The sequence below is a fragment of the Dendropsophus ebraccatus genome, chromosome 4 (assembly GCF_027789765.1).
Source record: "Dendropsophus ebraccatus isolate aDenEbr1 chromosome 4, aDenEbr1.pat, whole genome shotgun sequence".
NCBI classification, from domain to species: Eukaryota; Metazoa; Chordata; class Amphibia; order Anura; family Hylidae; genus Dendropsophus; species Dendropsophus ebraccatus.
The window spans coordinates 117,336,694-117,354,261 of record NC_091457.1 but is presented as its reverse complement, the minus strand read 5'-3'; the positions used below and the strand labels follow the sequence as shown (position 1 = coordinate 117,354,261).

The following is a 17,568-nucleotide window of genomic DNA, read 5'->3' as shown; positions in this document are numbered from 1 at the left end:
GCTTCCAGTCTACAGTACATTCTGATACTCCCATGTGATACAACCCATTTATTAGGAGGGAGTCAACTATAAACATGTATGAGCAGGACAGCTATTTTCTCATTCTTTGCTGTTTACTCCCTCGAAACAATAAATCTTTTCAAGGAATGTGCTTCCTCCAGTAAAAATAGGTGCCGGAAATAGTTATACACAGCTACTGGCTAAAATAAATCTGCTCCTAATAACAAACACACAAGAGAGCCCCCCCCCCCCCCCCCCCCCCCCCCCCCCCCCCCCCGTCTTCCCCCAATATGGTGCTGTGTTTTCCCACCCAGGACAGTTGGTTCTGGAATGTTCATCTGTCTACCCCCTTCGGACAGGGAGTTTCATATAGGTTCTTGTGACCTAATAGCAGGGGCGGATTAACTTTACCATAGGCCCCGGGCTGTTCACCAAGCCTGGGCCCCCCCACCCCACTGTAACTATGGCAGCACTAGCCTGCCGTTCATAGTACAGGATAGATAATGTCATGATGTCCTGATCTGTGCAAAATTGCCATAAAAAAACTGATTTTTTGCAAATCATGGCGGAAGTGTAGCCAGGAGACAGTACACCACTGAAAGTATAAGTCTTTTTGGGTGGTCATGGGCCTCCCAGGAGCTCAGGGCCCCGGGCTGCCGCCCGGAACGCCCCTATTATAATCCACTACTGCCTAATAGTAAGAAGACCAATACTTAATATGCAGGGGCCCTATTGGACCATGGAGATCAGTGACCACTAGAAATGAGCACAAGTCTGATCGTGCCTGGACTCCCTAGGGCTGCATCCAGATTCTTCAACCACCAGTATTCAAATATTGAATTATCGGACTCGAGCATGCTCAAGTTGTCCTCATCTCTAGTGATCACTTCTCCATTGTTTCTGTTCTTCCAAGAAGAGCAGGTCCAAGAGATATAAGACTTATAAGACATTGATTATGGCCTCTTCTGTAAATAGGCAATAACTGTCTAAAGGTAGGAAAACCTTCTTAAAGACTTTTAAAGAAACCAATGGGTTGGAAAATAAAACAGACTGGTAATCAGATTTTAGATGGGTGATGGATAATAGACTCCCTATGTGACCCCTGTGGCAGCATCATCCCTCTTAGGTAAGAGTCCTCTAGTGGCAGTCACTTTCTTTTATTATTATAGAGCTGATTGTGATTGATTTTTACCAGTCTCGCTGTTGAGATATGTTAATAAATTTGCTGTAAGGGAACAGATCGATGCAAGGCGGCCATAAGTCTTCCCGGGATCGGATTGTGTATTACAAAATGAGCACGTTTGCGGTATGAGAAAAGCCTCATGCAGAAAATGTGACTTGCCTTAATATCAGGGCCACTTCATTATTTAAGAAAAATACTTCTCCGCATCATTGACAACAGTGCTGAACCATAGATTGAGCTCCCGTATCCTTAATTTGTTTTGTGTGTCTCATTTAGGGATCTAAACCTTAAAGGGACATGTTACCACTTTTTACTCAACATAAATGAGGTGTTGACAATATTGTGGATTACTCGCTTTCTCTATAGGGAAGCTTTGAATTTTTTCTACTTGCCAATGCAAACTCGGCCTATATTAGTTTCAGGCTAGGAGGGGCCATCTCCTGCTGGTCACATGGCGAGAAAGCAACCCTATTATAGATGGGATTGGCTATACAGCTGCACATTACCAGTAGAAGGGGACTACTTTCTGGCTGGGACTCCTAACAACAGAATTTGCATTATAAAGAAAATATTTCAAGGCCTAAAGAACAATGATGTAAAATTTTACTCAATGAAGATAACCACCAACAATGTTCTGAACAATTTTTCTCCCACCCCGTATGGAAATCCCACTGTGAATTCCTTATGCAAATGTGATTTAAGATTGCAGCATAGGGCAAACTGAGAGTATGGATTTACTACTGTGCCCTGTGGCATGGGTGAGGAACAAAGCAAGGCCAGGGAGCTCTACCAGCCATAAAGCACTGCTACGTCACACTACGGAATTCCTGCAGAGACTTCAAGCGGATTCCACCAGGTTTCCTTAAGGCCCTGCCCGTTCCATAGTCTCATTGATATTTGCTGGCGGATTCTGCCTCCTGAGATGAGTCTGACGCTCATAGAGAATGAATGGAGAGTCGGACTCACCATTCATTCTCTATGGGCATCGGACTCAGGAGCGCACCCCGGGCTTCGGGGGGTGAAATCTCCGTCACCGGACGCGATCAGGTAAGTATAGGGGGCTCTAGCGGGGGGCCGGGAGCCTGACAGGTTCCCTTTCAAGCCGAGGCCGCCCAGCGGAATCGGCTTTAAGTCTCTGCGGAAATTCTGTAGTGTGCACGTACCTTTAGGCTGGGTTCACACTACGTATATTTCAGTCAGTATTGTGGTCCTCATATTGCAACCAAAACCAGGAGTGGATTAAAAACACAGAAAGGATCTGTTCACACAATGTTGAAATTGAGTGGATGGCTGCCATATAACAGTAAATAACTGCCATTATTTCAATATAACAGCCGTTGTTTTAAAAAAACAGCAAATATTTGCCATTAAATGGCGGCCGACCACTCAATTTCAACATTGTGTGAACAGATCCTTTCTGTGTTTTCAATCCACTCCTGGTTTTGGTTTTGGATCTGTTCACACAATGTTGAAATTGAGTGGTCGGCCGCCATTTAATGGCAAATATTTGCTGTTTTTTTTAAAACAACGGCTGTTGTATTGAAATAATGGCAGTTATTTACTGTTATATGGCGGCCATCCACTCAATTTCAACATTGTGTGAACAGATCCTTTCTGTGTTTTTAATCCACTCCTGGTTTTGGTTGCAATATAAGGACCACAATACTGACTGAAATATACGTAGTGTGAACCCAGCCTAGAGGTGTATAAAGGGCCTTTTACACTAGCCGATTATCGTGCAAGAAATTGTTAAATCATTTGTATTTAAGCGATTATCGGCTGGTGTAAATGCAACAACGATAATTCAGTGAATGTGAAGTCGTTCGTATTAGATGGTCTAATATGAGGGGTATTAGACAGTCTAACACAATTATTTTTCCCACAGTAGAGAAAGGAGATTAGCGACTTCCAAATATACATTCTGTTGGCTATCTTTTAGGCTTGTTAAAGTTCTAATCCAACCTGTCCAATAGACTGATGCTTGTATAGATGACAACAATATAGAGCGATGACAAACAAAGCCAGTAACCAGCAGACATACTGCACCTAACCTTTTATATTGAAGGAAATGTAGGTTATATAGTGGCATTTTTATGTGGGGACTTGGGCTGGGTACAATGACTGTAAGACGCGTTATCTGTGAATTGCAGTGTAAATATTTTCAATGCGTCTGCGCCAAGATTATTTTGTCATAGCGAGACTGGTATGAGTCAGTGCTGGAAAGTGTCAGAACACGTATGTAGACTGAGCGATAACTATTTATTTGTCTAGAGCTGCTGATAAGATGCAGGGAGAGACAAGGGACATTTCTGAGCCAGGCTGATGAGTTGCTGGGAAGTCACGTGGGATTATTGGACATTCCAGGTCACTCCCCTTGTCCCAGGGTATTTTTGTAACTTGTCCTCCAGTCTCCCCTGACAATATCGGGGTTGGTTTTTCCCACAAGAAACACTGGCTGTAATGTATCCTTATGAACAGCTGTATAATTAAACCTAAGATGTTTTTTGTGAGACGTCCAGCTGAGTGTGCCCAGTAATGCTAAAGGCTGAACACACGTCTGTAATCGAGCTTAACGAAAAAAAGGGGCAAAAAATGAACTATAAAAAAATCCACATAAATGGGCAATCTGTTCAGTGAGCTGGCATGGCTTGGTATTTGTCACACTTAAAGGGCCAGTCAAAACAAGTGCAAACAACCCTTTTAATGGCAAAAAGTTGTGATTTGGGGTTCAGCATGTGATAGAGCTTGGCATTGCCAAGTAGTGACAGGGTAAGGATGGATATATTTTGGATTCAAATCATATAGACATATCAGATAAAGCTATGTTCACACTACATTTTTTTTTCATCCTTTTTTTCATAATTTTTTGCAAAAAACGGATGGATAAATGAATGCATTTGTGTGCATCCGTTTTTTCCACCGACTTCCATTTAAAAAAAAAAGGATCAAAATGCATCTTTCTTTTTTTAACATACACAAAAATGTGATCGACCATGTTTTTGTGTAAGTTAAAAAAAATGCATTTTGTTCCTTTTTTCATAATAGAAGTCAATGGAAAAACGGATTAAAACAGATGCACACAAATGCATCCATTTTTCAATTTTATTTTATTTTTTTCAAAAACAAAAAAAAATGGATGAAAAAAAACCACATAGTGTGAACCCAGCCTAACGCCAACGAGTGTCCATGAGAGTGACTACTGAGATGTTGCTGAGATGAAAGGGCCAGTGGCTGAAATACGGTAATCACTTGGGTGTTGACAATGATATATAACAGGAGTAGGAAACCTTGGCTCTCCAGCTGTTGCAAACCCCCAACTCCCATCATGCCTGGACAGCCAAAGCTTTAGCTTTGGCTGTCTAGGCATGATGGGAGTTGTAGTTTTGTAACAGCTGGAGAGCCAAGGTTCCTTACCCCTGCTCTATAAAGAAGCAGGACATAGTCCTGGTTGGTCTCTACCCACAGATAAAGAACTTAGAGGAAGGTTTCTGCTGCAGCAAGTTCCCTCCCCGATAGGGAGAACAAAGCCTACGCTTTTGCCTATTTCCCTAAAATGTATTTTCACATGACTGTAGTGCTGGTTGAAAAAAAAAAATAGGAAGCTAAATCAGTAAAAGGCTAATTTGAAAAAGATATGGTGCAACCATCCATCAATGTGTAACACTCACCTGGAGGCCTCGAAGGATCTGATAGAGGAGGTAGACGACCATGCTGTGGTTTAGTTTCTGCATCTTCATGAGCCGCGCCAAGTCCAAGGGAATGAATGGCATAACTAAATAGCTAGGGACAATTTAAAGAGAAACACATTTGTAACATGTAGAGCTGTGATACAATTTAGGCTATAGTCAAATGTCAGCCAGGGCTACATTTGCAGGATCTGAGCAGACAAAAAAATTACTGCATGCAACGTATGGCATACAACTGCATCTGTTTTTACTATCCGTTTTTATTTCATAGAATGGATATATTAAATGGATAGCAAAATTGTGATGTGAACCTACCCTTGGTTTTAAAGTGTACCTGTTGTTATAACTTTCTAAATCTAAGCAGTAAATTTGATATAAAGCAAGTTTGCAATTTACATTAATTATTTTATTTTTAGTTATCGTGGAGAACACGACACTTCCTGTTTTCTGACTTTTTTTTTCTAAAAAAAGAGGAAATATTTAGAAAACAGAAAGTCCTGTGTATCCCAGGCCATCAGAGCGCTCAGAGAGAGAAGGCAGTCATGTGACCGATGGACACATTAAGCCGTGACTCTCTGTAGTGGGCGGAATTCCTGTCTCTAGTCAGGTTTTTTCAACCAGCACAAGTCAGAAAATCTGCTTTCAGGAGACTGGACCTGGATTTCTGGTAAGTTCAGCTTTGTTTTAGAGCAGGATAACAAAATGAAAATACTGAATGTATATTGCAAACTTGCTTTATATCACATCTACTGTTGATTTAGATTTTGAAAGTTATAACGACAGTGAAACTTTAAGCATCGCCATGCAGGACAAATGACGATATATTAACATACTGTACATAGTTCAGACCAATTCTGTTTATTTTTCTTAATTGGGAAAGGGGGGTGATTGGAATTATTATTATTAGGATTTTTTTTTTATTAAAAAAAAATTTCAGTTCCACTAGGGGAGTTTGCTATATGATCGTTTTATCACTTGTTTAGTACAATTTCAGAGTAATGTTGCCTACCTACTAATACAGCCTGTTTATGGCAGGCTTTAATAGGAGTCCTATCTTGGAAGCCAAAGAGGCCATCAGAGGGCACCCTGCCCAACACTTTGTAGCAATCAAACCCCAGAAGGTGCCAGCAGTTGGCTTCTAATGCTCAGGATGTCACGGTAGCCAATGACGGGGGCATCTATGTGGTAAATTACCATGGATCTCAGCTGCTGCTGAGGTATAGGGCTGCCAGGTATAAAGCCCGCTCAGTGCATCCTTAACACCATCATGGAATAGTACATCACAAAGCATTAAGGGGTTAAATATTTCTATGGTAGCAGATCCTTGTTTTGATGGTAAAGAGCTCCACATTCAGTGATACAATTCCGGTATGCTTCCTTTAGTGGTGACTACAGGCAACCAGAATTTTATCATTGAATACAGAGGCTATGCAGATGATATGGAATTCTGTATATAGGAGCTATGACTTCTATATAGATACATCATGGAACTAATCAGCACAGAAAATCAAACCTGTTTTAGATAAAGGAACAGACAATATGAAAAGAGCTTTAGACTTAGATTATCTTTTCCACTTACAAAGTCTGAAATGACTCCATCGACTCATCAGGACTGAAGACATTGATGAGGGATATCACCTAGAAACATAAAGATGTTCATAAAAAAATTCTTGGGACCTGCCAATAAAACCTCCTTCCAGTCGATCAACAATTTTTACTTTATGGGGCCATGAACGTAAAGTCTAATTCATCTGCTTGTTTGTTGTTCTCTGTTATCAGCCACTTCTGGCTGGATAAAGGATGACTGTAATGATGATTAACGGGATGTCGACTGATTCAAGTGTGGATTGTAAAACAGATATGGGATACACTGTGTTATGTGTAGTACAGGGCCTGAAGGGGCTGAGCAACACCTAATAACACCCCCTCTTCCCAGGCCCTTCAGTAGGTAGTATAATGTATGGCCCAGAATGTTCCTTTAACATGTACTCTTTGGCCAGGACATTCTCAATCTAATAATTTATTTAAAAAAAGAAAGTCTTTTAGCCAGTCCTCCCATATGTAATTGTGGCTGGCCCTGGCACCGAAGTTACCATCACTTTATAAACACTCTGCAGCGCTGTAATGGAAATGGAATGCATATGTAACAACAAGGGAAACACTCTGCTATGCATGGGGGATAATGATGGAGGAGACGGCACTGCTGCTGCTAAATCTAAATTGCCTGTTATCACAAATCCTGACTGTGAGGAATGTATGGGAACCTAATGAGAATCTATGCTTCTCTACATTATAGTGGGAAGTCTCCTTACAAATAGTGAGGAAACTGTCATGAAACTTCTTAGATTCTTTAAAGCGAATGTACCATCAGTACATTCGCTTTAAGTGTTTCACATGGATAGAACAGCGTCGGCATTTGAGCCGCATCATAGAGGGCCAGGGCGGGGTACCCTCCCACTGGGGGTGGGCCAGCCCGCCTCCAGTGCTTCAACCTCGGCCTATCCCCAGGAATAGGCTGGCCGAAATGCAGGAATGGGCTGTGGTTCAAAAAAAGGACATCGGCACCATCTTCCCTGCTCTGGGCCGTTCCATCCATGTGATACAAACAGACAATGAGTCGACCAATGAGCAAACGTTCTTTTGTCTACTGATCGTGCTTGAAATTAATCAGCCGTTGGCCATATATCTCCTTGTGTAATATTGGATGTGCAGCCCTGGCCACACAATTACTGTGTAATAGGATACATAAACAAGCGCCATTCATCTAGATTGGCACTCATTTAGTAGGTGGCTCAGGCCATGATACACAACACTGAGTAAATAGGATATTCACAGGATTGGTAATAAGTATTTGAGCAGTGGGAAAACAACCACTGGCATCTTCACTAGTCACAAAAAACAGATGGAGTGGAGAAAGAGCATCTATGCTGCTACAGGCTGTGCAAGGGACCCCTATTCTTGTGATTGGTGAGGGTCCTCATATTCAGATAAAGGCTTGTACATTAAAGGGGTATGGCGGTAAAATTTTTTTGTAATTTACTTCTTTTTAAACAAAATCTCCAGTCTTACAGTACTTATTTGCTGCTGTATGTCCTGCAGGAAGTGGTGTATTCTTTGCTGTCTGCTGCCACCTCTGTCCAAGACAAGAACTGCCCAGAGCAGAAGAGGTTTTCTATGGGGATTTGCTACTGCTCTGGACAGTTCCTGTCATGGACAGAAGTGGTAGCAGAGAGCACTGTGTCAAACTGGAAAGAAAACACCACCTCACACAGGACATACAGCAGCTGAATTGAAGTAATTTACAAATCTATTTAACTTTTAGAAACCAGTTGATTTGAATTTTTTAAACAAAATTGCTGGAGTACCCCTTTAAATGCAAACACAAACCTGGCCTAACTCACTAAGCAGGGGGTTTGAGGCTGTGTATAATGAACACAGAGTTTTCATATATTTAGATGGCAGTGCACCTCTCTCTTTAGCTTACAGTATGGATATTATTTTGCAGCCAGTACATAGCAAAGGATGGCATGGAGCCGCTAATCTGTGCCCAGCTTAGTCTTCTGCCAGTCTTCTCGATGAACTTACATTCTCATGGTTCATGTGCTTTAGTAGACGTAGCTCACGATAGGCCCTTTTGGCATGTACCAAGGACTGAAATGGACGGAGTAATTTCTTTATGGCAACACGTTCTCCGATCACTGTATCCTTGGCTGAGCTGCGGAACAATAAATCAAGTCAGTTTCTGGATATCAAATGCTCTACTGCCCTGCAGGTTATTACCCCATCACTATCCCTGTCACTCTGTTTCCAATTATAAAACTCAGGAGCATTGTTATCATACAGTATATTTCATTCATAGTTATATTCTCCAGCTTTCCTTAAAGGGGTTGTCTAGGTTAGAATAAAACAATTCTATCACGTTATATATATATATATATATATATATATATATATATATATATACACTAATACACACGTACAGGCAGGGCTGTGGAGTCGGAGTCGTGGAGTCGGAGCTAGTTTTGGCTGGAGTCGGGGTTGGAGTCGGAGCTAGCTTTGGCTGGAGTCTGAGTTGGAGTTGGAGTTTGAAAAAATGTACCGACTCCAGCTTTAAAAAAATCTTTAAAAATGTAGAATTGAATTTTGATATGAATTTTACAAGTTTTGCTCATGAATATATATTATGAGCAACATTCTAATAGGACACCGGCCCTATTACATAAGGGTGGTCATGGAAAAGTTGTCGGTCACTATTTGGCAGTTTGTTTCTGAGCTGGAAGAGTCCATTGTGTGGGGAGAGATCTGTGCTGTTCTCTTCCTGGATGCTGGATGACTGTATATGAGCAGCAGTGTAATATGGAGATATCCTGTGTAATATAGAGGAGGAGGAGAAGACATAAGTAGTGTAGCTGTAACCTCTGTCCTCAGTGTGGTGTTTTCTCTCTGGGAGAAGATTGTGTGTTTTTCTTTAGTGTTCTATGGCTGCAGCTGTGTGTGTTTGTGTGTGTGTGTGTGTTCTATGGCTGCAGCAGGCTGTGTGTGTGCTATGACTACAGCAGGCTGTGTGCGTGTGCTACGGCTGCAGCAAGCTGTGTGTGTGTGTGTGTGTGTTCTATGGCTGCAGCAGGCTGTGTGTGTGCTATGACTACAGCAGGCTGTGTGCGTGTGCTACGGCTGCAGCAAGCTGTGTGTGTGTGTGTGTGTGTGTGTACACTATGGCTGCAGCAGGCTGTGTGTGTGTGGTGTGCGCTATGGCTGCAGCAAGCTGTGTGTGTGTGCTATGGCTGCAGCAGGCTGTGTGTGTGGGGGGGCTATGGCTGAAGCAGGCTGTGTGTGTGGGCTATGGCTGCAGCAAGCTGTGTGTGTGCTATGGCTGCAGCAGGCTGTGTGTGTGTGGGCTATGGCTGAAGCAGGCTGTGTGTGTGTGTGTGTGTGTGTGTGTGTGGTGTGCGCTATGGCTGCAGCAGGCTGTGTGTGTGTGCTATAGCTGCAGCAGGCTGTGTGGGTGTGTGTGTATGCTATGGCTGCAGCAGGCTGTGTGTGTGTGTGTGTGTGTGTGTGTGTGTGCTATTGCGTGCCCCCACAGTGACCTTTTATATCACTATGTGTGACCCCTCTCTATATCACTATGTGTGACCCCCTGTATATCACTATGGCTGACCTCTATTTCACAGGGATCTGGCTGGCATTGTTAGCATAGTTAGAAACATAGAAGATTGTCAGCAGGAAAAGATCACCTGCTCCATCTAGTCTAGTTGTGAGTTGTTCAGGGCATGGAGGCTGGAGACTGGCTGCATCCACTGCACACACAGGAGAAGCTTCCTTTGTATGTTTCAGAAGTCGCCCCAGGATCATGTAATATATTAGGGAGAAGATGCTGAGCCAGTGCGATAAATAACTCCCCCGGTATATGACTGGCCATTTATGAAGGAGCAGGAGTCAAAGTCGGAGTCAGTCCTGATAAAATTCAGGAGTCTGAGTTGGAGTCGTTCCTGATAAAATTCAGGAGTCGGAGTTGGAGTCGAAGCTGCGGCCTACTGACTCCACAGCTCTGCATACAGGTCGTGGGGACTGGGCACTGAGACTCTGTGGTTGCCTCTCTATGTCAGAGGGCAGTCATGATTTTGCAGCAGATTGAGTAATAACGTGTGCCGTTGTGTGACGTTATGAAGGAGCCGTATATACAATGAGCTTCCAAAATGGAAAAATTGGGGCAAATATAACATTGTGTGCCAGTAAATATTTTAGGGTTTGCAGTGGTGCAGGGGACTGTGAGTCCATTTTTTTAAAGTCTGGTGAGGCCCTCCTTATGGGTAATACCCCCAACTAGCCCCTCATCCTTTCACCTAACTAGACTGTGGCTACACCTTCTTTTTAACAATTAGGAAAAGATTTTCCAAAGCACACTTTGCCTTTAGGAACTTAAAGTGTTGCTGTCCTAAGAAAAGAAAAAACTGACATTTCACAGAGACTTAACATGCAGAAATTGGCCAGCACTCCAATACCTCAAGTCACGCAATGCAGGCGCATGCTGCCATGGCTAAAATACAGACAAAAACAGGAAAATGCAACAGCAACCTGCAAGTGCCAGGCCTTACCGCACATACCCCTTCTGGCGCAACCATGATAAAAACCTGTTCTAAAGATTTTTTAAAAATTAGGTTATTAGACTTTTAAAAAATCTTTAGAACAGGTTGCTATCATGTGTACGCTGGAGGGGGTATTGATGGATGGCAGAGTGCGCGTGAGACATCCTATTCAATCAATGGGACAGGTGAAACTTCAAGCAGGGTCTGCGGTGCGGACTCCACTCCACGAAAATTGCGTAGTGTGAACTGACCCTAAGTCCCGGCACTTGCAGGTTGCTGTTGTACTTTCCTGTTTTTGTATGTCGCAAGGGCCAAGAGAAGCACACGGCTCTGAATTCCCTGTCTTTTGTGCCTCACTACATGAGCCTTTCTTCCAGAAACAGCACCACTCTTGTCCTCACTTTGTGTGTGGGTTTTTCGGGTCAGTTCCAGACAAGTGAATGGAGCTGAATTGTAATACCAGGGGTGGTGCTAGTATTGCAAAAAATTAGCTATGTATTTTCTAACCCTTGATAACCCCTTTAAGAACTAAGGCCCACAGTGACTGCTACCTTTGCATGGTCTGTGTCTAATAATACAGCACTTCAGTGTCCAATACCAGTCATAGCCTATAACATGTACGAATCGGTGATGAGTGAAAAGTAGGTCCGATATAATTCCACAGACATCTTTGACAACCTATGATCAGGTCAGCTAGATATCACCACCACAATGAAATGGCGCCCCCTGTTGCTAGGTGTTTATTAAATTTGGCCCTTGCCATAAAAATAAAATATGTAAGTAATTTTCTAGTATAATGCTTATGTAATTAAGGCCTAATTACAGACAGACGTTGCGGTTGGACCTTTCAGGCTCTGTGTAATGAGCTGTGTAGTACGTTGTAGTCAGACAAATTTCCCTCCTCCACATTACTAAGCAAGTTACATATGAGAGAGACCAGCAATTGTATTAGCATCAGAACCCAATTCGCATAATGTTATTGTCATGGTACAGTGAGCAGTCATCACTGCTCAGCTCATTAACTTGCCTCATAATAATTCCCAATGTATTTATCTCCCTAAATACCAGATTTGCCAGCTGCTTACTCCGGTTAATTAGAAGACATGGCAGAGGGAATGCTAATGTATTCGCTCCTGTATGGGGGGTTGTAAGGGTTACATTTTAGGAGATGGATATTCTGAGGCCATATATAGTGTTGCATGGGTATAAAACATCTATGTGGGTACAATCACTCTTTGGGTAGAACTACTGTGGTGTGTGTATATTGTTATGCTGGTATATTGGTATCTGATGTAGACAGTGGTATAGCTATAGGTGAGGGAAGATTGCAGCTTCTGCAGTGCTGGCTTTGTTGTGTTTTTTTATGCGGCTTTTTGGTTGTTTTTTTAGGCTCATATTGATTTCAAAGGGAGCCTTCTCACAGAACTGAATTCTTTTTGCAGGCAGAATAAAACACACTTTTTGAACATTTCCCATTGAAAGGAGTGATATATTCTCATTGAAAATATGTATATATGTATGTTTAGAACGCATACGTAGGAAGTGGAAGAAATAGCTGTTGGCTGAATAAGCGTTTGCCAGGCTGTGGAAGGTGTACGGCCACCTTTATGTGCGGCATTCTAAAAAGGTGTCCATGTTATGTCATTGCTCAACAATGCATTCTGCAGCTCTCTAGCTGATAGTACTGCAAGTTCCTGCATGACCTGCTAGTGTCAGGAATGTGGATTTCTGCAGAGTTGGATGGCTTTGTTGTCTCATAATGAACATTTACTACAAGATAGGTGCAATGGTTCACCTTGAGGAGGGGCACCATAAAGGTGTGTGGACATATGGGCAGCCATGCTTCACTAAGAATTCTAGGAAGAAGAATATGCAAAGCAGCCTATTCTTTGGGGTTACTTTTTGGAGGTACTGTAGCTTTCCCTTAAATACAGTGTCTTTGCCCTTTAAAAGAAACTTTAAGACATTGATGGCGATTGTATAAGCCATGCCATAAAACTTCCCTAAAAAGAGAAGTGAACTACCTGTAGACAGCTTTTTTTTCGAGGTGCAACCACTGTTACATTCTGAAGAGGGGCAAAACCCCAGAAACAGCTGTCTACAGATGGATCCCTTCTGCTTCTGAAGATGCTTTTTGTCTTGACTTATTAAATCCCATAAATTCCCAGTCATGGTCTTAAACTTATTAAAGAAACACAGACATGGAGCATGAATGGCTTATAGGTTTCCACACACCTATAAACAATAACCCTTTGGTCCCATGACACAGGCAACAACAGGCAGCTATTGGACAGTGCTTGCAGCCATGGTTTCGCTCAGAACATGCATCTGTGCCCCTGTCCTCTATGAAGTTTACCTTTCAAGGTGAGCAGGGAGTAAACTCCAGTTAAGTCCTATCATGCTCCATTGACAAGAGGCACAAACGTTGGCTTGAAGGGAAAGCTATCTCCAAAAGGTGGCGCCGGAGAGCTGCTTTACATATCTGTCTTCACAGAATAGCTGATAAGTTTCTAATCACTGCAGCCTTAACCCCCCACACTCCTAATGATCATGAAGATGGGGGTCTTGTATGCCTCTTCTGGAAGTCAAGCATGCGCACTGCTGTTCAGTTCAAAATTTATGACACCAATGGAGCCATGCACAGTGCTTGGTAGTAGTGTTGAGAGAACTTTCTGAACTGTTCACGTTCACCAGTGTTCTCCAAACCCAAACGCTCAGCATTTGACTCCTGCTGCCTGGAGAGTTGGATGCAGCCCTGGGGAGTCCTGTAAAACATAGATACAACGCTAGGCATCCAACATCTGGAGCCACTGGGAGTCAAATGTCAATTGTTGGGATTTAGAGAGCGTTTCCTAAGCTAAACAGTTCGGCAAGTATGCTCAACACTACTTGCCAGTCTTCCTCTGTTAGACAGACACTGAATAGAACAGTAGTGCACAAACACTGACATTTTTTGTAACTGTACTCCAGCTACTTTTCCTTTTTACTATTACCATACAGCTGCAGTCAAAAGGAAAACATTGAGTTGTATGCAATCTTGTAGACTTTAGCCATCATTAGCCATACCTGGGTAATAATGAGATCTTTTTTTATATATGGCTAGAAGTGATGTAAAAATAAGAAGTGATACTCACCCATGCTGATCCACCACAGCTGTCATTCCAATGCTTACTGCCCCTGCATATTTACAGCTTTCTCATGGTTCCAGAAACATATTGTTCCTGGCCTGTTTAGCCAATCACAGACTGAGGAGGAGACACCACTGTAGTCAGTGATTGGTCAAGGGTGGCAGGTCATGTGGGGACAATGCTTCACAGAACCAGGAATAAACAGGAACTGGGAGCGCTGGCATAGTAGCAGTAGGGTAGTAGCAGTAGGAGGTTAAGGTTAGATGAGCAGCATTACGGAAAGTCTCAGTATAGTACTAGTTTGATGTCCATGTATATAGGTAATATGTGTGTCATGTTCATAAGAAGTGTTTTCATTTGTATGATGTATAGTTTTATATGTGTGTAACTATGGGAAATGTGTGTGTGTAAATATGTGTATGTGTGTTTTGCGCACACACAGGTTCATAACAGTGTTTTTATATTAATAGTTAACAGTATTATTTATTTAGATGGTTGGCACCATTATGTGTACACACATAACAATATTTAGGGGGTGTTTTTAATCCTATTTTTGCCCCATGTTTAGAATGGGACAGAAGAAGGCCAAAAGAGTATCCTTTCAATGCCTGGTTTACATTTGTATAATACAAAAAATGAAGTGGGCAATAGTGTATAAAATAAATAATAAATTATTTAGATTTTAGATTCCTTTTTGTTAAAGCATACCAGTTATTTCACATGACTTCTTAGGATGACTTTTTCTATGTGTGCACAGCACGATATCTCTTCTTTTGTCATGTGTATTGCATTTTTTGGTTCGGGGAACGCCACCGTCTCCTTTAATAGAGGGTCTACTCATAATGAACATGATCTTTATTAGCGTCCGTCTATTTAATCAGACACCCACGTATCTTCTGCTCCGAAAGTTGTCTTTTAGCTTTTCCCTCTCCCAGCAGTGTGTGTGTGTTCCCAGGCACTCCCCCTCCATAGACTTGTAGCTGCTACAGTCGTAACTGTAACTGTAACTTTGCTTGTAATTCATCTCTGCAAAATTTGTTGTAAAGACAAATATGTGCATAAATCCAGTATGTTCCAGACAGCAACCTAGTTTCTATACATTATAGAACAGACTTGCTGAATCAGCCAACACCCATGAGTGATGTCATGGTCAGCACAACAGCCTTTAAAACCATTTGTCTTATTATATAGATGACTAGTCAGTACTAGGTTTTCTTAAGATTCCTGTTTAATTACTATTAAGCACTGGACTGCATGTATACCATATTAGCCTATAAGTGGCACCCAACAAAGGTATCTCTGGAGCTTCCATAGCAGAAATGAAGGGAACTCCCTTCTCCCCTCCAAGTGAGCCCCCTGCAGGGCGGTGGTACATGAGATGGCCACCTCTCATGTATTGCATTAAAATGTATTTTGGATGGCTGACCCAAGCAATTCCACCATTATTAAGGAGGAGAGATGGACTGACTGCTCCACAGGAAGCTCCAATGTAGCTGTTCATATAAGAAAACTTACCATATGTAGACAGTTACATCATTAAGGTTTCCCTCAGGCAACTAACAAGGTATTCCACCCAGGGGCGTAGCTAGGGGTTCAGTCTAGGGGGGGCGAGCAAGTCTGAGTGGGCCCCCAACCGACTAAGTTACCCATAGGGAACCTCAGCAGAAGACACTGCTTTCCAAATAATAAAGGAAATATTTAACTACATTACTCATAGAGAACAGGGACTGAGAGCAGTGTAAAAGGCTTTCTACTTTTCACATATATGGCCATGTAAAATTTAAAGGGGTTATGCAAGATAAAAGAACCATAGCTGCTTTGTTGGGTGACCTCCATCATACTGAGTATTAGATGCTGGGAAAGCTGGGTGACCTCCATCATACTGAGTATTAGATGCTGGGAAAGCTGGGTGACCCCATTATACTGAGTACAAGATGCTGGAAATGACCAACATCATAAGGGGTGTAGTAGTGAGGTATAGTGGATAAGGGGTGTAGTAGTGAGGTATAGTGGATAAGGGGTGTAGTAGTGAGGTATGGTGGATAAGGGGTGTAGTAGTGAGGTATAGTGGATAAGGGGTGTAGTAGTGAGGTATAGTGGATAAGGGGTGTAGTAGTAGTATAGGTAGATATGAGGGGTGTAGTAGTGGAGGTGTAGTGGATGAGGGGTGTAGTAGTGGAGGTATAGTGGATGAGGGGTGTAGTAGTGAGGTATAGTGGATGAGGGGTGTAGTAGTGAAGGTATAGTGGATAAGGGGTGTAGTAGTGGATGAGGGGTGTAGTAGTGGAGGTATAGTAGATAAGGGGTGTAGTAGTGAGGTATAGTGGATAAGGGGTGTAGTAGTGAGGTATAGTGGATAAGGGGTGTAGTAGTGGATGAGGGGTGTAGTAGTGGAGGTTTAGTGGATGAGGGGTGTAGTAGTGAGGTATAGTGGATAAGGGGTGTAGTAGTGGATGAGGGGTGTAGTAGTGGAGGTATAGTGGATAAGGGGTGTAGTAGTGAGGTATAGTGGATAAGGGGTGTAGTAGTAGTAGTATAGGTAGATATGAGGGGTGTAGTAGTGGAGGTGTAGTGGATGAGGGGTGTAGTAGTGGAGGTATAGTGGATGAGGGGTGTAGTAGTGAAGGTATAGTGGATAAGGGGTGTAGTAGTGGATGAGGGGTGTAGTAGTGGAGGTATAGTGGATAAGGGGTGTAGTAGTGAGGTATAGTGAATAAGGGGTGTAGTAGTGAGGTATAGTGGATAAGGGGTGTAGTAGTGAGGTATAGTGGATAAGGGTGTAGTAGTGGATGAGGGGTGTAGTAGTGGAGGTATAGTGGATAAGGGGTGTAGTAGTGAGGTATAGTGGATAAGGGGTGTAGTAGTGAGGTATAGTGGATAAGGGGTGTAGTAGTGGATGAGGGGTGTAGTAGTGGAGGTATAGTGGATAAGGGGTGTAGTAGTGAGGTATAGTGGATAAGGGGTGTAGTAGTAGTAGTATAGGTAGATATGAGGGGTGTAGTAGTGGAGGTGTAGTGGATGAGGGGTGTAGTAGTGGAGGTATAGTGGATGAGGGGTGTAGTAGTGAAGGTATAGTGGATAAGGGGTGTAGTAGTGGATGAGGGGTGTAGTAGTGGAGGTATAGTGGATAAGGGGTGTAGTAGTGAGGTATAGTGGATAAGGGTGTAGTAGTGGAGGTATAGTGGATAAGGGGTGTAGTAGTGAGGTATAGTGGATAAGGGGTGTAGTAGTGAGGTATAGTGGATAAGGGGTGTAGTAGTGAGGTATAGTGGATAAGGGGTGTAGTAGTGGATGAGGGGTGTAGTAGTGGAGGTATAGTGGATAAGGGGTGTAGTAGTGAGGTATAGTGGATAAGGGGTGTAGTAGTGAGGTATAGTGGATAAGGGGTGTAGTAGTGAGGTATAGTGGATAAGGGGTGTAGTAGTAGTAGTATAGGTAGATATGAGGGGTGTAGTAGTGGAGGTGTAGTGGATGAGGGGTGT

At 42.7% G+C, this 17,568-nt stretch overlaps 1 protein-coding gene across 1 annotated transcript in view; it reads right to left on the bottom strand.

Moving 5' to 3' along the window:
- The window catches only part of LOC138788717 (mitogen-activated protein kinase 14-like), a 28,350-nt gene that overhangs the window by 7,773 nt on the left and 3,009 nt on the right, over positions 1–17,568 (bottom strand). The window contains exons 2-4 of the mRNA XM_069966861.1: positions 8,455–8,584; positions 6,449–6,507; positions 4,852–4,963 (exon numbers count right to left, since the gene is read on the bottom strand). Of these exons, the coding sequence (XP_069822962.1) occupies positions 4,852–4,963; positions 6,449–6,507; positions 8,455–8,584 (301 nt within the window). The remainder of the gene's footprint in view (positions 1–4,851; positions 4,964–6,448; positions 6,508–8,454; positions 8,585–17,568) is intronic.